General features: G+C 42.3%; 2 protein-coding genes across 2 annotated transcripts; one reads left to right on the forward strand and one right to left on the reverse strand.

Moving 5' to 3' along the window:
- Window positions 1–104: 104 nt before the first annotated feature.
- On the reverse strand, window positions 105–9,557 carry pold1 (polymerase (DNA directed), delta 1, catalytic subunit). The gene is made up of 27 exons (XM_069674456.1): window positions 9,485–9,557; window positions 8,379–8,567; window positions 7,950–8,063; window positions 7,526–7,666; window positions 7,235–7,360; window positions 6,849–7,017; window positions 6,423–6,537; window positions 6,117–6,246; window positions 5,864–6,030; window positions 5,650–5,754; window positions 5,348–5,488; window positions 5,110–5,220; window positions 4,772–4,963; window positions 4,606–4,694; window positions 4,393–4,509; window positions 3,982–4,095; window positions 3,556–3,703; window positions 2,859–2,954; window positions 2,622–2,759; window positions 2,136–2,311; window positions 1,871–2,023; window positions 1,663–1,765; window positions 1,407–1,539; window positions 1,118–1,231; window positions 968–1,020; window positions 410–507; window positions 105–324 (listed from the first exon to the last, which is right to left on the reverse strand). Exons 2-27 carry the CDS (start codon window positions 8,563–8,565, stop codon window positions 237–239), a joined length of 3,318 nt encoding a protein of 1,105 aa, XP_069530557.1. The 5' UTR covers window positions 8,566–8,567; window positions 9,485–9,557; the 3' UTR covers window positions 105–236.
- A 1,844-nt stretch (window positions 9,558–11,401) lies between these two features.
- On the forward strand, window positions 11,402–19,933 carry gys1 (glycogen synthase 1 (muscle)). Its single transcript, XM_069674704.1, has 16 exons — window positions 11,402–11,481; window positions 13,361–13,479; window positions 13,795–13,976; window positions 15,057–15,248; window positions 15,509–15,694; window positions 15,840–15,984; window positions 16,204–16,321; window positions 16,500–16,620; window positions 16,714–16,820; window positions 16,988–17,047; window positions 17,369–17,561; window positions 17,715–17,841; window positions 17,931–18,026; window positions 18,128–18,291; window positions 18,376–18,456; window positions 18,544–19,933. The coding sequence occupies exons 2-16, from the start codon at window positions 13,362–13,364 to the stop codon at window positions 18,781–18,783; spliced, it is 2,130 nt and encodes a 709-aa protein (XP_069530805.1). The 5' UTR covers window positions 11,402–11,481; window position 13,361; the 3' UTR covers window positions 18,784–19,933.
- The last annotated feature ends 103 nt before the right edge of the window (window positions 19,934–20,036 follow it).

Consider the following 20,036-nt stretch of genomic DNA (forward strand, 5'->3'; position numbering starts at 1 on the left):
GTCTGTCTCTTCCTAAGTTCTGCAATGATCACTACATAATCGATGATCATACATGACAGCACAAAGGAAAGAGTGCTTTTTGATTTATTTTACAAAAACTACTACATGTCATTTTATTCATATTAGAAAACGTAGAAAATGTGATATATATGCATTTTTACAAACATCAAAAGGCACAGAAACACATTGAGAAAGAGGCGATCTGAAGTAAGTCACATTAGGATGGGGAGAGCCTTTTACCATCCAAAGCGAGACACCAGCTTGCTCTGGTCATCCAGATCTTTCTGAACCTTCTTCCTCATGTAAAAGATGGGACAATCCCGGCTGCAGAAGATTCAGGAGGGAGAGTGTTACTGTGAAGCCCTGCTATAATAAACACAGATATGATAAATGTGTAATCGATGTGTACCTGGTACAGAGCACATCCTCATGGAGGGAGCCTTGACAACGCTGACACTGAGTCCACAGGCGAGAGAACCGCTCCTCCAGTGAGTTCAGGTGAAAGATCTGTCATTTACAACCTACATGTTAAAAACACCACTGGGAAAACGTGTTTCAGTACATTTTGTAAATGTACTTGGATGCATTTCATATTCAATTCCTTCTAATGGATTTTAAGATGGATTTTTTAAGTCACACCACCACATGAGTGAAAACAGTGTACTTTAGGGATCTATCATTTATCCTGTAACGTCAGACATCACAGCACAATTTCTTGTTTCATTTAGCAGAAGAATTAACATTTGTCTGAATCACAAAAACTCTTTAGGTAAACAAATTAAGACTAAAAAGAAAAGAAGGTTCAGTAAAAAACTGCCACAAATCTTTGCCTGACGTGATCTATTCTGATTCGGAAAAATGATGATTAACATCCATAGCTGGAATCAAATTATGAACTTGCATCAAATAATCAACAGCCCTTTAAATGAAGAAACCAATATGTTGAGGCGTTCGGGCTCTTGCCTACCTCTTTCTGGTACAGTTCAGACTCCTTCTTCTTACAGAAATCGCAAACAGCCGCTGTAATGACATGAAGTTTAGATGTCACACATTAACCCCCATTAAGTGAATATCAATGTAGAAAAATACATATACAATACAAATTCTGAGCACACACCGTCCGTCTTGAGTACAGCTTTGCAACCGATACAGGTGCTCCTCTTCTGAGCGAAGGCCATGAGACCCCCGATCTTTGAAGTCAACACAGTCTTACAGCGCGTGTGGTCGCCCTCTGACAGACGGCAGAAATCAGGAGCGATGTTAAGATTTGACAAGTTAACACAAGCTAAGTACCACTGGTTTACCGATGCAGCTTTAGCACTTTCTTTGGTGTAACGTTAAAATGAGTCAGCTTAATGCCTTTCCCGTAATAACAGGACTTTGATGCGTGTATTTTTGGGACTCACTGAGCAGGACGCTCTCTGCCTTGCTCTCTCCCAGGATGGGCTCAAATATCCTCAGCAGAGGCTTGGACAGCTGCTGCTCCAGGTAGTATTGTGTGTCGATGGGAATGTTGTTCTCCAGCACATAGATCGGATCCTAAATCAAGATATAGGAAAGGTATGTTGTCATCAGGAATAAATATATATTAGTTATGAAAGAAAGTGTGACTAACAAATGAAACAAACTAAGTCACAGACAGGCAACAATGACGCCACAGACCTCTGACTTCATGTATGCTGCTACTCCCTTTGCAGCCTTGATGATGACGTAGGGAACTCTGTCTCCCAGGTTAGGGGCGCTACCAGCATCTCTCTTCCTCATTCTGTAAATCATAAATATTTAAGGGTCGGTTCACCCATATCACACACATACAGAGACTCGCAACACTTTCACTTGAGTGTGATTTGAAATGAGATCGTGTCGTCACCTCTCAGCCAGCTCCACATGCGCCTGTTTGCCAGCGTACTCCTGCGCCGTGCGTGTCAGCTCCTTGGTGATGACCAGCTGGCTGATGTCAATGCGGTTGCACAGCAAGTCAGAGATCACTTCTTTAGCATGATCCACAGCACCCTGGGGATCCCTGTACGAACATCACATCAGCTCTACTTAGAACTTTTAAATCACCATGGAACTAAAATGCACTAATAATGCAGGGCGTGCGTGTGTGTGTGTGTGTGTGTGTGTGTGTGTACCGGTCTATGAGGATTTTCTGCAGACAGGTGTTGATAAGGTTGGCCACCAGAGGGCAGTTGTCTCTGCGCACAGTCTCAATGCCTTTACAGTCCATCTTTTCGTGTGTATCAGCACTGGAGGAGAAATAGAGGCCTGCGTAGCGCTTCTTGTTGATCAGCAGGTATGGGTAGTACACCTGAGGAAGTTACAAAAACCGAAAGGACACTTTAACCCTCATGTGGGCCCAAACGTCCCGTGCCCCTCTACGTTTTGGAGTTGTTTCCTGATTCTCAGAGACACACTTTGGCCTATCTTCCCATTTCAGTCTAAATACTAGATTCTGTTTAAGCTAACAACTGTCCCCAACATACAATGAAAGAATAACAGTCATGGCAGAGTGTCTCTGTTACTCCTATACTAAAAAAAGACAACTCAATTACAGCTTCCACAGATGATGAAAACACATGAACAAGTGCTTTGATAAATCTTGTGTAAAGAAGCGATACCTTCTCAAACTCCAGTTTGATGGGCGGCGTAAAGTGGGATGACACCCACTCTGCTGCCTCCTTCCCGATATCCATGGCCTCCCTCACTGTGCCAACGCCGAGCTTCACCATGACAGAGTCTGTGTCTCCGTAAATGACCTTTAAAAGATCAAACAAAAATAACATGCACACAAATAAGAAAACAAGAAGAAAACAGAGGATCAGTGTGTACTTTGGTGCATCTTTATGTTTCCTCACCTTGGCATCACCTTGGTAACCGTTGGAAATTGTGTATTTGGACTCCACCAACTGTTTGGTTTGCTCGATCATCTGCCTCCCAAAACCAGTGACACTCTAAAAAAAGAATAACATTTGATGGGTTGTGTTGGAAAAAGCTTATTGGCTATGGAGCACAATCATCAGCAGCCAAACTGCAGTTCTGAAGCTTTAATAGCAAGAAAATATTTGCCACTGAGCTTCAGCATTACATGCCGAAGCTGCTACTGTAAACAGGTAGCCGTTGGATTCTCAGCTCTCTGTGAGGGTGCTGTGTTATCAAGGAAGTGAACCTTCCACATAACAGAAAGAAACAGTTTGTTATGGCTCAGTTTTACACTAACAGTGTGTTTAGGTTTCCACCTGTTCTGTGGTTTCTTTTTCAACACGTATCTTTGCTCTACATCTCTGCCGTTTACAGCCCCCACTCTGACACATCTGTGCAGAACAGTGGGACACGTAACCACAAGTCAAGTGGGAACAACTTCACAGCCGTGTTGATCTAGAACACTTGTTATGTCTGAGCATGGAACTGAAGTAGAACAACACAACCACTGAACCTCCGACTCCCTGTTTGGTAAGATCTGCTCAGATGTACAGCTCTACAGTGTTCTAGCCTTCACTTACCAGTCGATAACATGTATCAGAGTATGTATGAGAACCTGAGTCAAGTGCTCACCTGAGAGATCTCTAGGCAGGGCAGCTTGCCCACCTGGGCACCAGTGAAGCCATAGACAGAGTTTGCACTAATTTTGAGCGCCAGCTGTCGGCCGTCCAGCACCTGCCTCTTGAAAGGGTCAGTTTCCTTCTTTAGCTCCACTTTGGCCCTGCGGACGGACAACAAGACAAGCTCAGGAGGAAGCCTCGTCTGAATCAGTCATGGCCACTCTTAGGCACGGTTACCTTTTTATATCATGTGTTGACTAAACTGATTGAGTTTTGTGTGTTTGTTTGGTCCTTCCATGTTTTATTTTTCCAGAGTAAATGTGACCATTATTACAGCAAGAACAAAAAAAGCATTGAACGTTAGCTGTGAATCAAAGGATCCATACATTTTGAGGGTTGGAAACTAACTTGATTTGTGATTGATTTGAAAAACTCAAACCTCTTTCTGGCAGACAGCAGGTTCTCCAGGATCTCGGGGAGAAGTCCCTTCCTCACGGAGCTCTTCACAAACATATCACCAGTAGGAGTCTTGATGAAGTCCTCTGGTGAGAGTCTGAAGACACACGAATACCAGAAAAAATGTTTACTGTCATAAATTTGATTAATCAATGTGTTAAAGGCGAAACTGGGCGTCGTTGTGTTTCAGGTCATTTTCAGCTGGAAGTAAAAAAGAAGATAAAAACTTAAGAGATGTTTTTAGACTTCATAACTTCTTCAGACATAAAGATTTGTTCTTCCCAGACTGCTCGGTCCAAACAGAAAATCGCAGACTGACACTGAATAAAAGCCAGTGCCTTGTTAATCTTAAACATAATCACAAATTTCAAAATATTAATAAATAACTGCTTACCCCTGTCTGTCCACTGAGCCTTTCTGCAGCAGGGTGGTGTAGCACAGATTGTGAGCCATCATGATGGACGGATACAAGGAGGAGAAATCCAGCGTTGCAATGGGAACGCTGTAATACCTACACACAGAAGAAAAGGTGATAGAAATGTTTGAGAAGTTTTCCCGTAACAAACCATCCACATCACACACTCACACAAACAGCAGATGTACTTACCCTTTCTCTGGCTCAATGACAGTCGCTCCCGTGTAGTCCTCGCCTCCTTCTGTCTTCACAACAGGCATGACCAGGTCCTGCTTCATGGCCTAAACATGTACAGACACTTTCAGTATCCATCTTTAGAACTCATACAGTCACTGTCCAAAGTGTTTGTCTTTGTTACCTGCCGCAGCAGCTGAGACACAACTTTGATCTGCTGTCCTCTTGAGAGCAGGTAGGTGAGGGGCACACCTGTCACTCTGGCCATCTCCATGTAGTTGATCACACACATCAGCTTCTGCAGCAAGCGCAGAGGGAGGTAGGCATCTTTCAAGCAGTAGACAGCCAAACGACGACGCGTCTGTTCGTTACCATTCTGTGATGGAGGAAAAAGGGGGAAAAGGAAAGATCAGGAAAAAAGCTTTTACAGCTGTGTGACTTCAGAAAAATCCCCATATGTTCAAATATGACTCTTCATAATAACTTGCTCTTTTTTTAGATGCAAGAAGTTTTGTGTTTTACCTGCAGATCTGTGATGATGGAGTGCTGCACGTCCTCCTTCTGTTCTTGCAGGAAGTGGAAACTCACAGCGTTCAGTGTGTATGAGCGCAGTTTATAGTCCCTCAGCAGAACCTGTTGGAGACATAGCAATCATTCAGGGCCTCTGTCTGGAACTAGTATTGCAGTGTAACTGTTTAGTTTCTATTGTTAAAGTTTCCATTTTTAAAAGTAGTTTTCTGTTGCTGCAGTTGTAGCTGACCTGCAGTAGATCAAACTGCACTCGGCCCTCCATGTTAGTCGTTTTATTCTCTCTGCGACCCATCTGCTTGCTCTGGAAGTTTAAGTCCTTCAAGACTGACTTGATGCCTCGCACACGGCCGAGGTAGGGAAAGAGATTCACCTGAACACAAAGGAATATTTTGTCTTCAGTATAAAAGGAAAAACAGGAATGTCTTAATCCAAATACAAAAAGGTAATTTGAAGTATTCATACGACAAGAGTATTTGTGATTGAGTCATTGGTATTGCATAGAAATAGTACAAATATGTGGCTTTGTCTAACCTTTAAAGCAGCTGCTCTGTTGAGAAGGTAGGGAAAGTCAAAGTTCTGGATGTTGTATCCCGTGATGATGTCTGGGTCCACTGTCCTCAAAAACTCAGCCCAGCTCTGCTCGCAGTGACAAACAGACAAACAATGACGATGATCAACAAAACAAGTGAAAAATGTCAGAGATATTTATGTTATTAGGTGCCTTACTGAGGCCATTCATGTATACCTGCAGGAGCTGCTTCTCCTGAGTAAAACACAGAATCTGGGAGCCCACGATGCTGGCACAGGACTGGAGGGTGAACACGGTGCGGATGAAGGGCTCCGTCTCGCCCTGCCGCTGCACCATAGACGCTATCTGAATCACAGGATCTTTGTCTGCTTCTGGAAAGATTCCTGGAAGAGATTTAACGCCAGGGTCAAACTCTGAAAATGCTTTTCATCAACTTTGACCAGGTCTCCCGAGCGAAAGAGAAGCAGACCTTTTCTTCCCGCACACTCGATGTCAAAGCTGAGGACCCTGAGTGGTGCGATCCTCTGCCAGTCTCCTTCTGCAGGGTGACTTATCAAATCTGTCCATCCCACATCCACCTCATACTGACACAAGGTCACCTGAAGCACAGAACACGGGGAGACAGCTCATGAGAACCGTTGAAAGAGCCTGACAAAAAGGCTGTTGAAACCAATCAGCGGGAGATCAACCGCTGACCCGTATTGCATCAAGGGCATTCGTTAACCTGACAGGCAAGACTGTTTCACACCTTATAAAAGGTGTAAACTAGACCTACCTTCCCTGGGTACTGAGAGTCAGTGTCCCCCATGCTCTTCTCTTCACGCACTCTGTACTTTCCTTTGGGAAGTTCAATCCAGCAGCATCCCACCACATCACTGTCCACCATAAACCTGAAAGCAGACAGAGGCTTATCAGCTTAAAATGCAGCGACAGAGTTGCTTTTACTCAGCAGATGTTTTGTAAGAAAGTCATTCAGAAAACTAATAACTGGAGCTACCACAGGTCCACTGGACGTCTTACTTACCTGTAGCCACAGTTTCAGGATTACAGTTAGAGCTAATCAAACCTGTCTGCATTGTATGAAACTGACCTGGTCCCAAAAGTTTGTAAAAAGAAGCTGAATGTTTCCATCTATTTGTTGGGTTGTCAAATCACTCTTACTGTTTGTACACAGCCAAACAAAGCACACGCAGGCACACACCTTATCTCAAAATCTATGTTGGCCTCGTAGGGTTGGTAGCCCTGTATGGGGAAATGTCCAAATTTGAAGCCCTGCTCCAGCAGTCTCTTTGCCGGGGCGATGAGACGAGGCATTGCCATGGTTATCCGCAAAAAATCTAGAATGCGTTTCCCATGGTAACCATACATGTCTGTGGGAAAATAAATAATATTTTTAATTACAAGAATCATCAGTCAAAGCATAGTCACGTATTCATTTGCATTTAAATATGATATCAAATGCATTCTGTAAGTAGGATCAGCCTTCACAGGCACAGAACATATTTGTGGTGACCGAGAAGTCCGTCACACTCTTAAATTCAGTAAACTATATTTTCACATAAGAATCTGTGATTAACTTGTTCTCACTCTCTTTGCGGGTGATGTCCACAGCCAACACTGTGACAGAGATGTTGTCCTTATTAGACCTCATATCCTTCAGGACAGCACTGTTCAACTCTCTTTTAAATTCACCCAGATCACCAGACGTTAATCCTTTTCAAAAGAAGCAGAAAAAGTACAAGATAGGATTTAAAGAATATATATATTATTTTATTTGCCCCTTAAAGCTGGAATTATTCAGAAAAATCAGGAAATGTGCCATTAATATATAAACGCTTACTTATTCCATTCATTGACAAAATAATGACAACTACTCACCACTAGGTGCGGGAACGTAGAAGTAAGGCGCAAAACCGTGGACGTGGCAACACACACTGTTGCCGCTGTCTGTGACCCCAAACATTCGAATGATCGGGACTTTTCCCTGTGACTGGCCGGGCATGCCAGCAACTGTCGCTCCTGCATAGAAGTGGAAAACAATTAGTTATTGTTCTTCTCCCATACAGCAACTACATTTAAGATGGGAATACTCTACAATCTTATTTGGACCCGAACAAAGGAGCCAAGATTACTTTAAGACAACTGTGATCTTTTTATGTAAATAATAATGGGATGTCTGTGGATGCTCCACACTTCTGAGACCCAAATCCATATATACATTTCAGTGCAAAAACAACAATAATAAAGACATACTATACATCTCAGAAATCTTGTTTCAACAAAAGACCTCTTTAAAAATTACCTAAATAATAGTCCAGATCAATCTGCTGAAACACCAAAGTATCAGATGATGGGTCCAGTGTAGGGGCATGAGGCCGCCGCCATCGAGGATTGAGGTCTGCTGAGAAGAGGTCACCTGACAAAATAAGGAGTCATGACAGAAATTAATTTTAATTTCTTGTTTATTATGCCAGCTGACAAAGCTAAGCATGCTTTATTTCTTCAGACATGACTGGAGTATCAAACTTCATATAAGTTAGGTGCTATATGACTTTACAGCTAAAGTACATCAAGTGGTTATCAGGTTATAAAGATGATTTGAAACTAAGTCGTTAACATTTTTCAAACAGATCTGCCAGTCCTTTACATGCTTCAGTTATCTCTTCCTACACCAGGAAAACCATATTACTTAGGCCAAATATGATTGTGCTATCTTCTGTACAACACTCACCTACGGGAATTACATCATGGCCTGCCTGCCCCTCCATCTCCTCTGCCTCCATGTCTGCTTCGTCAAACATGGACAACTCCTCTTCAAACTGCGATGGACTGTCCTCCCATTCTCCAGCTGTCTTACCTCGTTTGGCCTGGGAGGCACCACCAATTAAGGGGCCACCATTGCGTCTTTTAAATTCCATGTCTGAAACATTGAAGGCAGTACAATGTCAGAATGCAAAACATATATTCATGATGACGCAGAACCATTGGAGTAACATATTCCTGCTGTGCTGCTTTAAGACTACCACCTGCAAAAAGCCACGTTTTGATAGGTAAACAGGGCATTACGGTACATATGAAAAGTATACAGTACTGGTGAAAAGTGAAAACACTTGTAATAAAAGTCCTTGTACTGTCAAGAGTATATTTTACATTTTGTGCATTTGCTAAGACACTTTGTAGGCTGAGGTGAGCTTACTGAGAAATAATGCGACACAAGCGCAGTGCTGTCAGTGATAAAAACGCAGAATAAAGGATGAATTAAGATCAAGAGGAATTTTAAACAGAGAAACAGCCACAATAATTATGACATTCGAAACGTTAAAAACGTTTTGGTTGTGAATACTGTTGTAACAAAGGGGGCGAAAAGTAATGCGCTGCATGTCACGTGGTTCGTAAAAACAATAAATGAAATACAACATTTCGTACTGCATAAAAATCCATTAGCCTCATAACTAGCATGGCTGCTGATGTAACCAGTTAGCTCTCATAACTTCACACAACCCAATATACTGTTAGCATCAGAAATACAATAGCTTTTAAGTTGTGTCCTTCCAAACCTGTTTATTCTGTTAATGGAGTCACAGCTAATGATGATAGTCATCAAAGTGTTAAGAGCATTTCTCTATAGACGTGTGTCAGTTTATGTCGGGTTAGGTTTCGTTCAAACTAGTTCAGCGGCTTTCTTTTGTAACTAGGAAAGGAAACAAGCTAACAAGCACCTGTAAACACGGAGAAAGTCTCGTGCCAAATCTGATCTTACAAAACGTAGCACAGATCTTAACCAGAAACCTGTGAGACAGTTGTCGGCTGGTGCGTTTCTAACAAAGGTATAAATACCTATCAGCGGGTTTTACTTCTTGACAACAGCCCCTGGTTGACAACAGCTCCCGCCACTCTTCTTCAATTTGTGAACTTTCACCGACGAAAGCGCGGAAGACTCCGTTTTGTAACTAGGCCCGAAATTGAAGGAATAGACAATGACGACACTGGTAAGGCTGAAACCCAATGGTTAACGAGAACGGAAGTTATACGTGCCTGACAGCACCTAGTAGATATGAAAGACCGTGTGTTTCCGGGGAAATGACGTCAGCACGCATGCAGCAGCGAGCGAGGGAAAAAGAAATGTATTGCAATATGCCCTAAATCAACCCTTTGTCCCGTTTTTATAATATTTTAGGAATTAAAATATACACATAAAACTCAGTAGAAGAATCAAACTTCTTAACACTTTAGCACTGACTTAGTAGTTGTATTGTTGACAGTATAAAGGTATTTTCCCCTATTTATAATGCAATTTTTCTGTATCTCTGTAACATCTCTCTCAAATACATTCTGAGTACAATTATATCCTTACATGCTATGAGGTGTTAGGTGTTTTTGCCTATAACTGCAGCCATCTAAACAGCTGTGTTTACATTGGATAATAATTAACTAACTTCGGTACAATTTGGAGTCAGAATCAGAATGCCATTATTGTCATTGCATCGTTAAAACCATACAACGAAATCTGGAGTGCTACTCCTGAAAAGTGCTCAACACACTCACTCACGCGTTCACACAGTAAGTTAGGGTAGAATCAATATAACTACACATTTACATTTTGGTGTGGTGTAAAAATCCTGATGATGGGATTACTGGTTAGGCTATCCTGACATATTCCAGAGTTGAGTTGCTTAAATTGAGTTATGGTCAGTTATTTTTAAAGAAAGTTTTATTCAGAGTAAGCCTTCATTTTTGAGAAAGGCATTTCATTTCAAGAAAGTACATTTTATGAGACCAGAACAAGATAACTCATTAATACTGACATGATAATAAAGTAAGTAAAAAGCAAGTAAAACTTTAAACTGTGATGTAGTGAACTCAACTTTGTATGCATCTCAGAGAGCAAGGCTTCATAAATGGAAACAGATGTATGCTAATGCCAGCAGATGTCAGTAACAATGACCATTCAATCTTTTTGTATATCTGAGAACTCATCACTGTGTCTGTACTTATCCCTAAAAGTTGTTTGTGTTTTACTATCACCCCCTTCAGACACACATAAACACACAAGGTCAACAAGGTCAGAGGTCAAACCATACCACAGAAAACAGTTTTGAAGCTGGCAGGGGTGTTAGGCCATGCTAGGTGATACTTCAGCAGTATAGATCTTTGCTGGAATCAAGGTTCCTGAAGTACTGACTCTGAGAGACCCCCACTGGGCCACACACTTCTCAGCTGCTTAACTAATATAGACCCAGAGCATCTGGCCCATGTGGTTACTACAGGATAGGTCAAAGAGGAATGTAAAGGGCTTGGGTGTCTTAATGTCACTGGTCACGTTGTTTTCTCAAAACTATGCTCTGCATGACCCTTTGAAGGCATTATAAATAACTCTCTTGCTCTTCTCCCCCTTCGTTAGAAAAAAAAAAAGTCTCTCGGTTGCCCATGACTTCCCTCTTTTGTTTGGATGAAATGTTAATCCACCAACCACAGGAACGCCCCATAACCTCTGCTCAGCGAATAGGGTCTCTCGGTCGAGGAAAACACCCAGTTCCCGTCACGTTGTGCACAGAGGCAGATACAAGAAGCATACAGAAACCAATAGTAGCGAAGCTCATGAATAATGTGACAGCGGAGACCCCGCATTCAACCAATTTCTCCCTGCATGGCAGCCTGTGGGCGTCCTCTCTATCTACGTGACAGCAAACGCACCAAACCAAATGTGAATCGCTTGCATTTAACTAAAGCCGCCGCCCCCTTTTTCCTCTGTCCTCCGTTTCCTTCTTTTTGGATTGACTGTGACAGCTGCCAATGTGTAGTTCATCTTCGTGAAGTTAGGACAAAACCGAAGGGTGAGTAGACATCTGCCTTTTATTTGACAGAAATGATTATATTTTAATACTTCCTCACCGGGCGCGGGCGCGCATCAGGACGCTCTGTCCTTTGCGCGTTTCCGCAGCTGGGTTGCAGTATGTGCTTGATGTCACGTTCGCTCCACAAATCATGAGTATAAACAGACATTTCATCAGCGTGCGTGTACAGCCGGGAGCTCTGCTGTTAACGTGATGTGGTCGCCTGTAGTCTTGTGGGGAGGTTAGCGATCTTGTCCTTTACCAGACCTGTAGGCCTACTGGACTGTACAAACCAAATTATTATTTAAAGGGGTATGACATGAAGAAAAGCAGCATGGGGATTTCTGTGATTGCTTTACATTTGAGTGTGAGCTGTCCATTATTTAGCATCCATAAAGTGGTACTCAGGGTTCTCGAGAGAAAAACAGAGTCTGAGGGAATCCCAGGTGTCCCCAATGTTATGTTTAGTTTCAGCACATGGTTATTTACTCCTCAAGTCTGAATAAATAAGGTGGCTTGTTTCTTTTTTCCTTCATATTTAATCAAACCCCTTTTATCAAAACACTTATCAGTGGAGGTTCCATAAGAGACTCATTAAAAGTCCCTCAACACTCAAAAATGTGAGTTCAGTCACTTGGATTAATGAGCTTCTCGGTGCAGATTGATGTTTGTGCAGTTTGATTTATGGATGGCTGTTTTCAGGTGGACAGTTTCTGTGTTTAACCTGTAGTCTAGTCATGTACACACGAGCTTGATGTCCCGACTACACAATTGGTTTGGAAGCTTATCATAGTTCAATATGCAAAAAGTATAATAAGAGACATTAGAGTCTAGATTTTTCAATGAGGGACAAGGAGTGGATGTTAGTTGTAGATTCTCACATGTCTCAACACCACGCGATTACAACATTTCATAGAAGCACGTTACCAAGTTCAACAATGGATCAAGTTTATACCTGATCTGTGCCCTCCTTGTTTGTGCCTATCTCCACCTCTGCATCCTCTCCCACGCCACTCCCCCCTTTGTTAAGGTGGTTTCACCATTTCTGCAAGCAGGAATGCGGTCCTCCCTAAATGATCCTGTTTAAATATCTGCCAATGGAAAGACAGATCATTAAACTTCAGTCGGATGCCTTAAGAAGAGTTTAATGATCTGTCTCCGGCCTTCTTAGTTCATGGTTCAGTTATGTTAAAGCGCAAACTCAGAATTTCTGTGTACAAATAGACCTGTAGCATGCGCTATGTCTGAGTGTGAGTGTGTTTAGTAGTTAGAAGAAGACACCATTTGACTCTATGAGTTTATAAACAGAGCAAATACTGCAGACACACATGTGTAGACTCATACCTATTGTTCATTGTAGCACTTCAGGCTTATGCTTCAGATCTGGGTTCCCTTTAACAACAGCCAGAGATTAAGTTTATTACTTTACCAGAAAAAACATTTAGCTTTAATTTCAACCATCAGCGTTCCAGCAGAGCGAAGGAGGACTGTTTAAAGAGTAAAAGAGAAGGTCGTTTTTACATCACAGTAGTATAGTGTAATACTGTGAAATAGGATGTGGTTAATGATGATGTCATACTGGCTGCTTGCAAGAGAGAGTAATACTGTTTAACATTTACTTATGAAGTCTACCTGGTTCTGTAATCTAGAGAAACTTAACACCATTAGATGTCCCCATAGTAAACACAACATGTGTTTCAACATATGTTTATATATTCCAGTGTTATGCTAAATGATTAAAGTTATTTAAAAGAAATAAAAACAAAGAAAATGTTTGGATGTAAATCCTTTGTTTCTGTGTGACTTTATTAATAACTTCAGGAATAATTTACTATTCATATATTGCCTTCTCAGCTGAGTGTGTTCTGTTTTTACCCAGCATGCCGCTGGCTCGCAGCCTGTCTGTCACGTCCCTGTCAGGGATGGAGGAGTGGGACGAGGAGTTCGATTTGGAGGATGCTGTACTGTTTGAAATTGCTTGGGAGGTTGCAAACAAAGGCAAGTGTTTCTGTGTACCTGTGTTTGGGCATTGCCTGCGTGCCTTCATGTGTGATCCTACTTTTTAAAGTGTGTGAAAAGATTTGGAAAATACCTGCATATATAAACGCTGAATGAAGATGCATAAAGTGGGAAAAAGTTTAATCTTCAAATCTAGTCTTGTTTATTAAAACAGGTTATTCTCTTCAGGGAAGTTATAAATATATGAAAGACTTCTAATCATAATGCCTCGATGTATATATCAGGTTTAATCACATTGTATCTTTGTCTTGACTTTGTGTGTGTACGTGTGGCATGTTTGCTGCATGTGTGAAGTTGGAGGCATCTACACTGTCATCCAGACCAAAGCTCGTCTGACCTCTGAGGAATGGGGGGAGAACTATTTCCTGGTGGGTCCCTATGTGGAGAGCAACGTGCGCACTCAGGTGGAGCTGATCGAGCCCACAAACCCTGTGCTAAAGAGAACCATTGACAAGATGAACTCCAGTGGGTGTAAGGTACTACCACTCACACACTGTAAACACACACGCCTCTGAGTGAAACTTTGTGTGTTCCGCTCAAGGACAGTCAGTTTTCCTTCTCATAGTTGGAGTGATTAGAGGGTAAGGTTTTTGAATACCTGAAGGGAAAGTGCCCCAATGAAAACCTAGAGATCATCCATGGACTCTCTGCTCTCTCTTCTGTCCCTGACAACATCTCTAAACCCTGTGACATTTCTTGCAAAGGTTAGAGGTTGTATCAATGTCTCTCTGTCTCTCTCTCAAAAATACACTCCAGAAATAGATGACTGTCGGTGTGTGCGGGATACTTGTAACGCTTTGTGCTGTGTCACTCTGGAAGTGCTGTGGAATTATGGGTCAAGGCTAGGAGTGGTGGCGGGACTATTTTAAAGGGATAGTGCAGCCTTTCAACGAAGCCCGTCAGGTTTATCTTGAACTACGTGACCTTTAAGCTTCCAACAGATCAGCTCCAGAGCACTGTTAGTAAGTCAGTTAACATGTTTTCTCAGAAGATATTTAGGTCCGATTTTAGTGCATCGAACTCGGCCCTGCTTTCCAGTTAAGTTGTTTTTGATGGTCTCTATGTCAGTAAGACAACATTCATGAAGGTAAATCTTATATATGTTTTAGTTATGAGATATTGGCCTCGCATAAAAGTACTACATGTACACTACCAGTCAAAAGTTTGGACACATTTTCTCATACAAGTGAATGGGAAAGTGTGTCCAAACTTTTGACTGGTAGTGTATATATAAAGTACTTTTAGATAAGAGAGGGAAGGACTGTTAATCTGCATGTACAAACATGGCAGAAGTAAAATGCATTGTAATGCATGTATCTTAACAGAGAAGTTGCTGTTGCAGCAGCTCTTCATGTTAAAACGTTTCCCATAATTTGAGGGGTTTAGACTATTATTGTTGTTAACTGTTTTATTAAACTCATGAATCATATCTACACATCATTTAATTTTCTACAATAAAGTGAGAATTGTAAATAGGACAAAATGCCCTCCTGCCTGGGTTTTGTGCGGCATAAACTTCATACTTATTTCCACCTCTTTTTCCTATTTTCTCCCAGGTTTATTTTGGGCGCTGGCTCATCGAGGGAAGTCCTTATGTTGTCCTGATCGATGTCGGGTTCACCGCCTGGTCTCTGGACAGCTGGAAGAGCGAGCTGTGGGAGCTCTGTGACATCGGCGTGCCGTGGTTTGACCGTGAGGCAAATGATGCCGTGCTGTTTGGCTTCCTGACGGCCTGGCTTCTGGGAGAGGTAAGGAGCTCCTGCTAAGAGAACTGCCAAGTTAAATGTAATGAAAGAGTAAAATGTTTTGGCTGTGATGTGTCAAAAGGAGCGGTTGAATACTGGTTGTTTTTGTGCAGAAGGAGGACTGATTATCTGTCAGTCCTTGAAAAGTTTGAAACCGTTTTATAAAAGATATCATAATCTGAAGGCTTTCAATGTCACAACCCTGAAAGATAAATTAAAAACAAGATGTATATATAAAAGCTTGTTTGTGTGTTTCTTCACAGTACGCAGCCCAGAGTGAGGAGCCTCCGCACATCGTTGCCCATTTCCACGAGTGGCTGGCCGGCCTGGGCCTGGTGTTGTGTCGACACAGACAGCTTCCCATTGCAACCATCTTCACCACTCACGCCACACTGCTGGGACGATACCTGTGTGCTGGCAATGTGGATTTCTATAACAAGCTTGCAGAGGTCTGTGTGTGTGTGTGTGTGTGTGTATGTGTGTGTGTTTCATTCTTCTTATTTAGAAATAGACAGAGTCAGGATTGGTTCTGAATAAAAATGTAATGGTCTACATCTACGTCATTGTTCTCTGTCCTGTTTGTGTTTAATTCAGTTTAACGTGGATAAGGAAGCCGGCGACAGACAGATATACCACCGCTACTGTTTGGAGCGCGCGGCCGCTCACTGTGCCCACGTCTTCACCACCGTGTCACAGATCACAGCCATCGAGGCAGAGCACCTGCTCAAGAGGAAACCAGGTGTGTGGAGGTGAACTCATGTGTGAAGTGTAGAAACTTCCTCAAAGGTTCACTCTTTTCTCATTTCTTGCTGGCCAGGCAAACAGGTCTGACCACCAGCTTTCTTACTGAATGTTTCGACGCAGCATCATTTTCAAGTTAGCTACGCAGCTAATTAGACACTTAACTAAGCTTCAACTGATTTCTCTACTTACTGTATCCCTCCCATCTAACCTCCAGATGTTGTCACTCCCAACGGGCTGAATGTGAAGAAGTTCTCCGCTGTGCACGAGTTTCAGAACCTCCACGCTCAGAGCAAGAATCGGATACAGGAGTTCGTCAGAGGACACTTCTACGGGTCAGACAGAGACGTCACAGCACACATCGCAACATCACATCACTGTGAAAAACTTCAACGTTAATAAATAGTTTAACTATATATTCTCGTTTAGACACAGAATAGATATATATTTATATATATTTAGATTTATTATAGTGAGAATGATAATTGTGACGGACTTTGCTTTGACTTTCAGGCACCTTGACTTTAACCTTGACAAATGTCTGTTCCTCTTCATCGCTGGACGGTACGAGTTCTCCAACAAAGGAGCAGACATCTTCTTGGAAGCTTTAGCCAGACTCAACTATCTACTGAGAGTAAGTGTGCTTTTGTGTAGTTGTGTTAATAAATGTTCACATGAGTTTAAGTGTTTATATGTAAAATATTCCCGTATGATCTGCCTGTTTCAGGTCAATCACAGCGACGTCACCGTCATTGCATTCTTCATCATGCCAGCTCGGACAAACAACTTCAATGTGGAGACCCTGAAGGGCCAAGCAGTCAGGAAACAGCTCTGGTGAGATTTCTCCGTATGTTAACAAGGTGAAGCATCGAGATAAATTACCCAGTCTTCATCTACGCTGGACACATTGTGACCATCAGATGCCATGACTTAGTAAGTGTTCTTTTATAAAGAAGTTGTGTTATCATGTTTTTAATTCTCTTTGCTCTCGTGTCTGACAGGGATACTGCTCAGACTGTGAAGGAACGCTTCGGAAAGAAACTCTATGAGTCACTTTTAGTGTAAGTCGACCACTTTTAGTCTACTTCATGAAACCTGTAAGATGTGGAATTACCTGTTTTATACACCATAGAAAATATGTTAAGAGAAAAACTGCCTGAACAATCTAAATCCTGATGTTTCCATCAGACCTTCATATACTTTCTAATTCTAAACTAAATGTAGACGCTAGTTAACAAAACTGAGTTTATTCATGCTTCAAACAGTCGTGCCTGATGCCTGAGAAACCCAAATACACATCTAATCAATGAGGTCCAGTGTAATCAAGTCATCATTTTAAAAGTTTCCTTAAGTCTAAGAAAGTTTTCTTGTGTCTTCATTAGCGGGCAGCTGCCAGATGTGTCAAAGATTATGGACAAAGAGGACTTCACCCTAATGAAGCGTGCCATCTTTGCCACTCAGAGACAGTGCCAGCCTCCAATCTGCACCCACAACATGCTGGAGGACAGCAGCGACCCCATCCTGAACTGTGTGCGCCGCATCGGCCTCTTTAACAGCTCTGCGGACCGTGTCAAGGTGTGTCAGTTGTCAATAGTCCTTTAACGGCCTAAGCCAAGAAAACATGATTGTAGTGTAGAGGAGTTCACTTCTGTAAAGCACACCAAGTACAATTTGTGTAATACTGATATATCCTGCTCTGATACTGATACTGTCCTCTTCCTTCTTTAGATTATCTTCCATCCAGAGTTCCTCTCGTCCACCTCTCCTCTACTTCCGATGGATTATGAGGAGTTTGTACGAGGCTGCCACCTCGGCGTCTTCCCCTCTTACTATGAGCCGTGGGGCTACACGCCAGGTATGAATCATGCATGCTCGTGTACGGATGTATGTGTGTCGGTATATTTTATAATAAAATGTTAATCAAAATGTTTCTGTCACCATCAGCTGAGTGTACGGTCATGGGAATTCCATCAATCTCGACCAACCTGTCAGGCTTTGGCTGCTTTATGGAGGAGCACATAGCAGACCCTTCAGCGTACGGTGCGTTACTCACGATCTCTTCCCTTCATAAACTTTGTCTTTTACACTTTTACACAGGAGTAACTGATGCTTTCTTACAATTTCTGTTGTCTCTTTTGCAGGTATTTACATCCTGGACCGGCGGTTTCGTGGAGTGGACGAGTCGTGTAACCAGCTCACTTCCTTCCTGTTTCAGTTCTGCAAGCAGAGCCGACGCCAGCGGATCATCCAGAGGAACCGGACTGAGCGTCTGAGCGAACTCTTGGACTGGAGATACCTCGGCAGGGTGAGATCCTCAATCCCAAACCACACATTTATTTTTATTTGATCAATTTAAAATGAATAAAAGTTATGTTTTTTCCTGCTCCAGTACTATATATCTGCCCGTCACATGGCCCTGGCCAAAGCCTTCCCTGACACCTACATGTATGAACTCCATGAGCCCACCTCAGTGAGTTAATGTTATTTATGTTTACATGAATCTTTACACCTCCACCCACTGATTGAGAGACTGATGCCTTTTGGTTTTGCTCCTTAGACCTCGGGTTTCCGTTACCCCCGACCAGCCTCCGTGCCTCCTTCTCCAGCTCTGTCCCGCCACTCCTCCCCCCACCACAGCGAGGCCGAGGACAACGATGAGGACGAACGCTACGACGAAGATCTGGAGGCAGAAAAGGACCGAGTGAACATCCGCCAGCCCTACGGCCAGCCTTTTAAAAACAAGTCCGCTGCTGTCCATGCGGCCAACGGAAGCAGCGACGGAAGCGAGAAAAACTGAGACACACACACTCTCTCACACTCACACACACACACACACACACACACACACACACACACACACACACATATACAGTACATGCTGAACCTCACTAGTGAAACTTAATCTGTGGCAATCGTTTAGGTCACCAGTGTGCTCACAAACTTTACAAACGACTGCAGTTGTGTGAGTGCGAGTGATAAATTTAATAACAGCTTGTTGTGAAAAAGTGCATCACTGTCAGTGTCTTCCCAACCTGTGCGTACCTCAGAGTTTTTAAAAACATCAGTTTGATATTTTGTGGTCTTCTTTCAGTTACACCAGCAGTGCAACCAGTGGTTGGATGTGGAGTAAATGCAGCAGCTAGAAAGAAAACAGCTCAACATGGACAAACAAATCAGGATTGCTGGAGTTTGTAGTGAACTAACACTGGATAACATACGTAGAGCTAAAGCATTGAAATATAATAATTATGAGTCTCTGGAGGGTTTTTATTCTTGATTCAAAGGTGGATCTAAGCAGGGAAAACAGAATTACCTTCCTTTTACCAGCATGTCATCAACACATTCAAAGCACTATTGGCTGTTTTTTCCAGGTTAAAAACGGCACACATCAAGACGGAGCCAGTTGCTGAGAGTTCCCACAAAGAGCACAAGTTCTTCCTCGTAGCATTTTCTTCTTTCTTTTTCTTTAGAATGCCTTGTTTACTACAAAACCTCCCAGAGCGGAGATTAAATGTAGAACACAAACACGTCCTGAACAACAAACGGCATCAGAAAACAAAGATCTGTTTTATTTTTATTTAGTTTTATTTCTGCGCGCATCAAAGCCTTTCAGCGACGGTCACCGATGAATAACATCACACTCCTTTTACCCTATCGTCTGTGTGTGTGTGCTTGTATGGAGATGGTTATTTCCTGGTTTCCCTGCTTCTGCAAGTATTTATTAGTGAAAGGAAAAGAGGTGAGACAGGCAGAAGAAAAAAGAGTGTCTGTCCTGAGATGATCAGAGAAAAGCCTGCAGGAGGAGCTACAGTATGTTTTGACTATTTGTCTGTGATTGAAGAAGAAAAATGGTTTTACCAGACGTGGACTTACACTCCCTGTAAAAGATGTATCATTTGTTACACTCTTGCACCAAATGAACTTATAATAAAGTTTAAATATATGTACCTTGTTAGTGTTTTACAGATGATCTCTGGCTCATCTTTCTTTGTATGCATGCACTTTATTTGAACACAAATATCCAGGGGTCTTTGTTCTCACTAACACACT

The sequence above is a fragment of the Semicossyphus pulcher genome, unplaced genomic scaffold, assembly GCF_022749685.1.
Source record: "Semicossyphus pulcher isolate SPU_LCO1_2020_fin unplaced genomic scaffold, fSemPul1.0.p SCAF_23, whole genome shotgun sequence".
In the NCBI taxonomy this organism is placed as follows: domain Eukaryota; kingdom Metazoa; phylum Chordata; class Actinopteri; order Labriformes; family Labridae; genus Semicossyphus; species Semicossyphus pulcher.

What these genes read in the sequence shown, in the direction of transcription:
- pold1 (XM_069674456.1), bottom strand. Translation starts at nt 8,565, where the DNA reads ATGGAATTTAAAAGACGCAATGGTGGCCCCTTAATTGGTGGTGCCTCC. An exon ending in CAGCATACATGAAGTCAGAG is followed by an intron (nt 1,540 to 1,662) that starts GTCTGTGGCGTC and finishes ATCTTGATTTAG; the next exon opens with GATCCGATCTATGTGCTGGA. An exon ending in AGCTGTACTCAAGACGGACG is followed by an intron (nt 1,021 to 1,117) that starts GTGTGTGCTCAG and finishes ATGTCATTACAG; the next exon opens with CGGCTGTTTGCGATTTCTGT.
- gys1 (XM_069674704.1), top strand. Translation starts at nt 13,362, where the DNA reads ATGCCGCTGGCTCGCAGCCTGTCTGTCACGTCCCTGTCAGGGATGGAG. An exon ending in CCTGCTCAAGAGGAAACCAG is followed by an intron (nt 15,985 to 16,203) that starts GTGTGTGGAGGT and finishes TCTAACCTCCAG; the next exon opens with ATGTTGTCACTCCCAACGGG. An exon ending in ACTGGAGATACCTCGGCAGG is followed by an intron (nt 18,292 to 18,375) that starts GTGAGATCCTCA and finishes TTCCTGCTCCAG; the next exon opens with TACTATATATCTGCCCGTCA.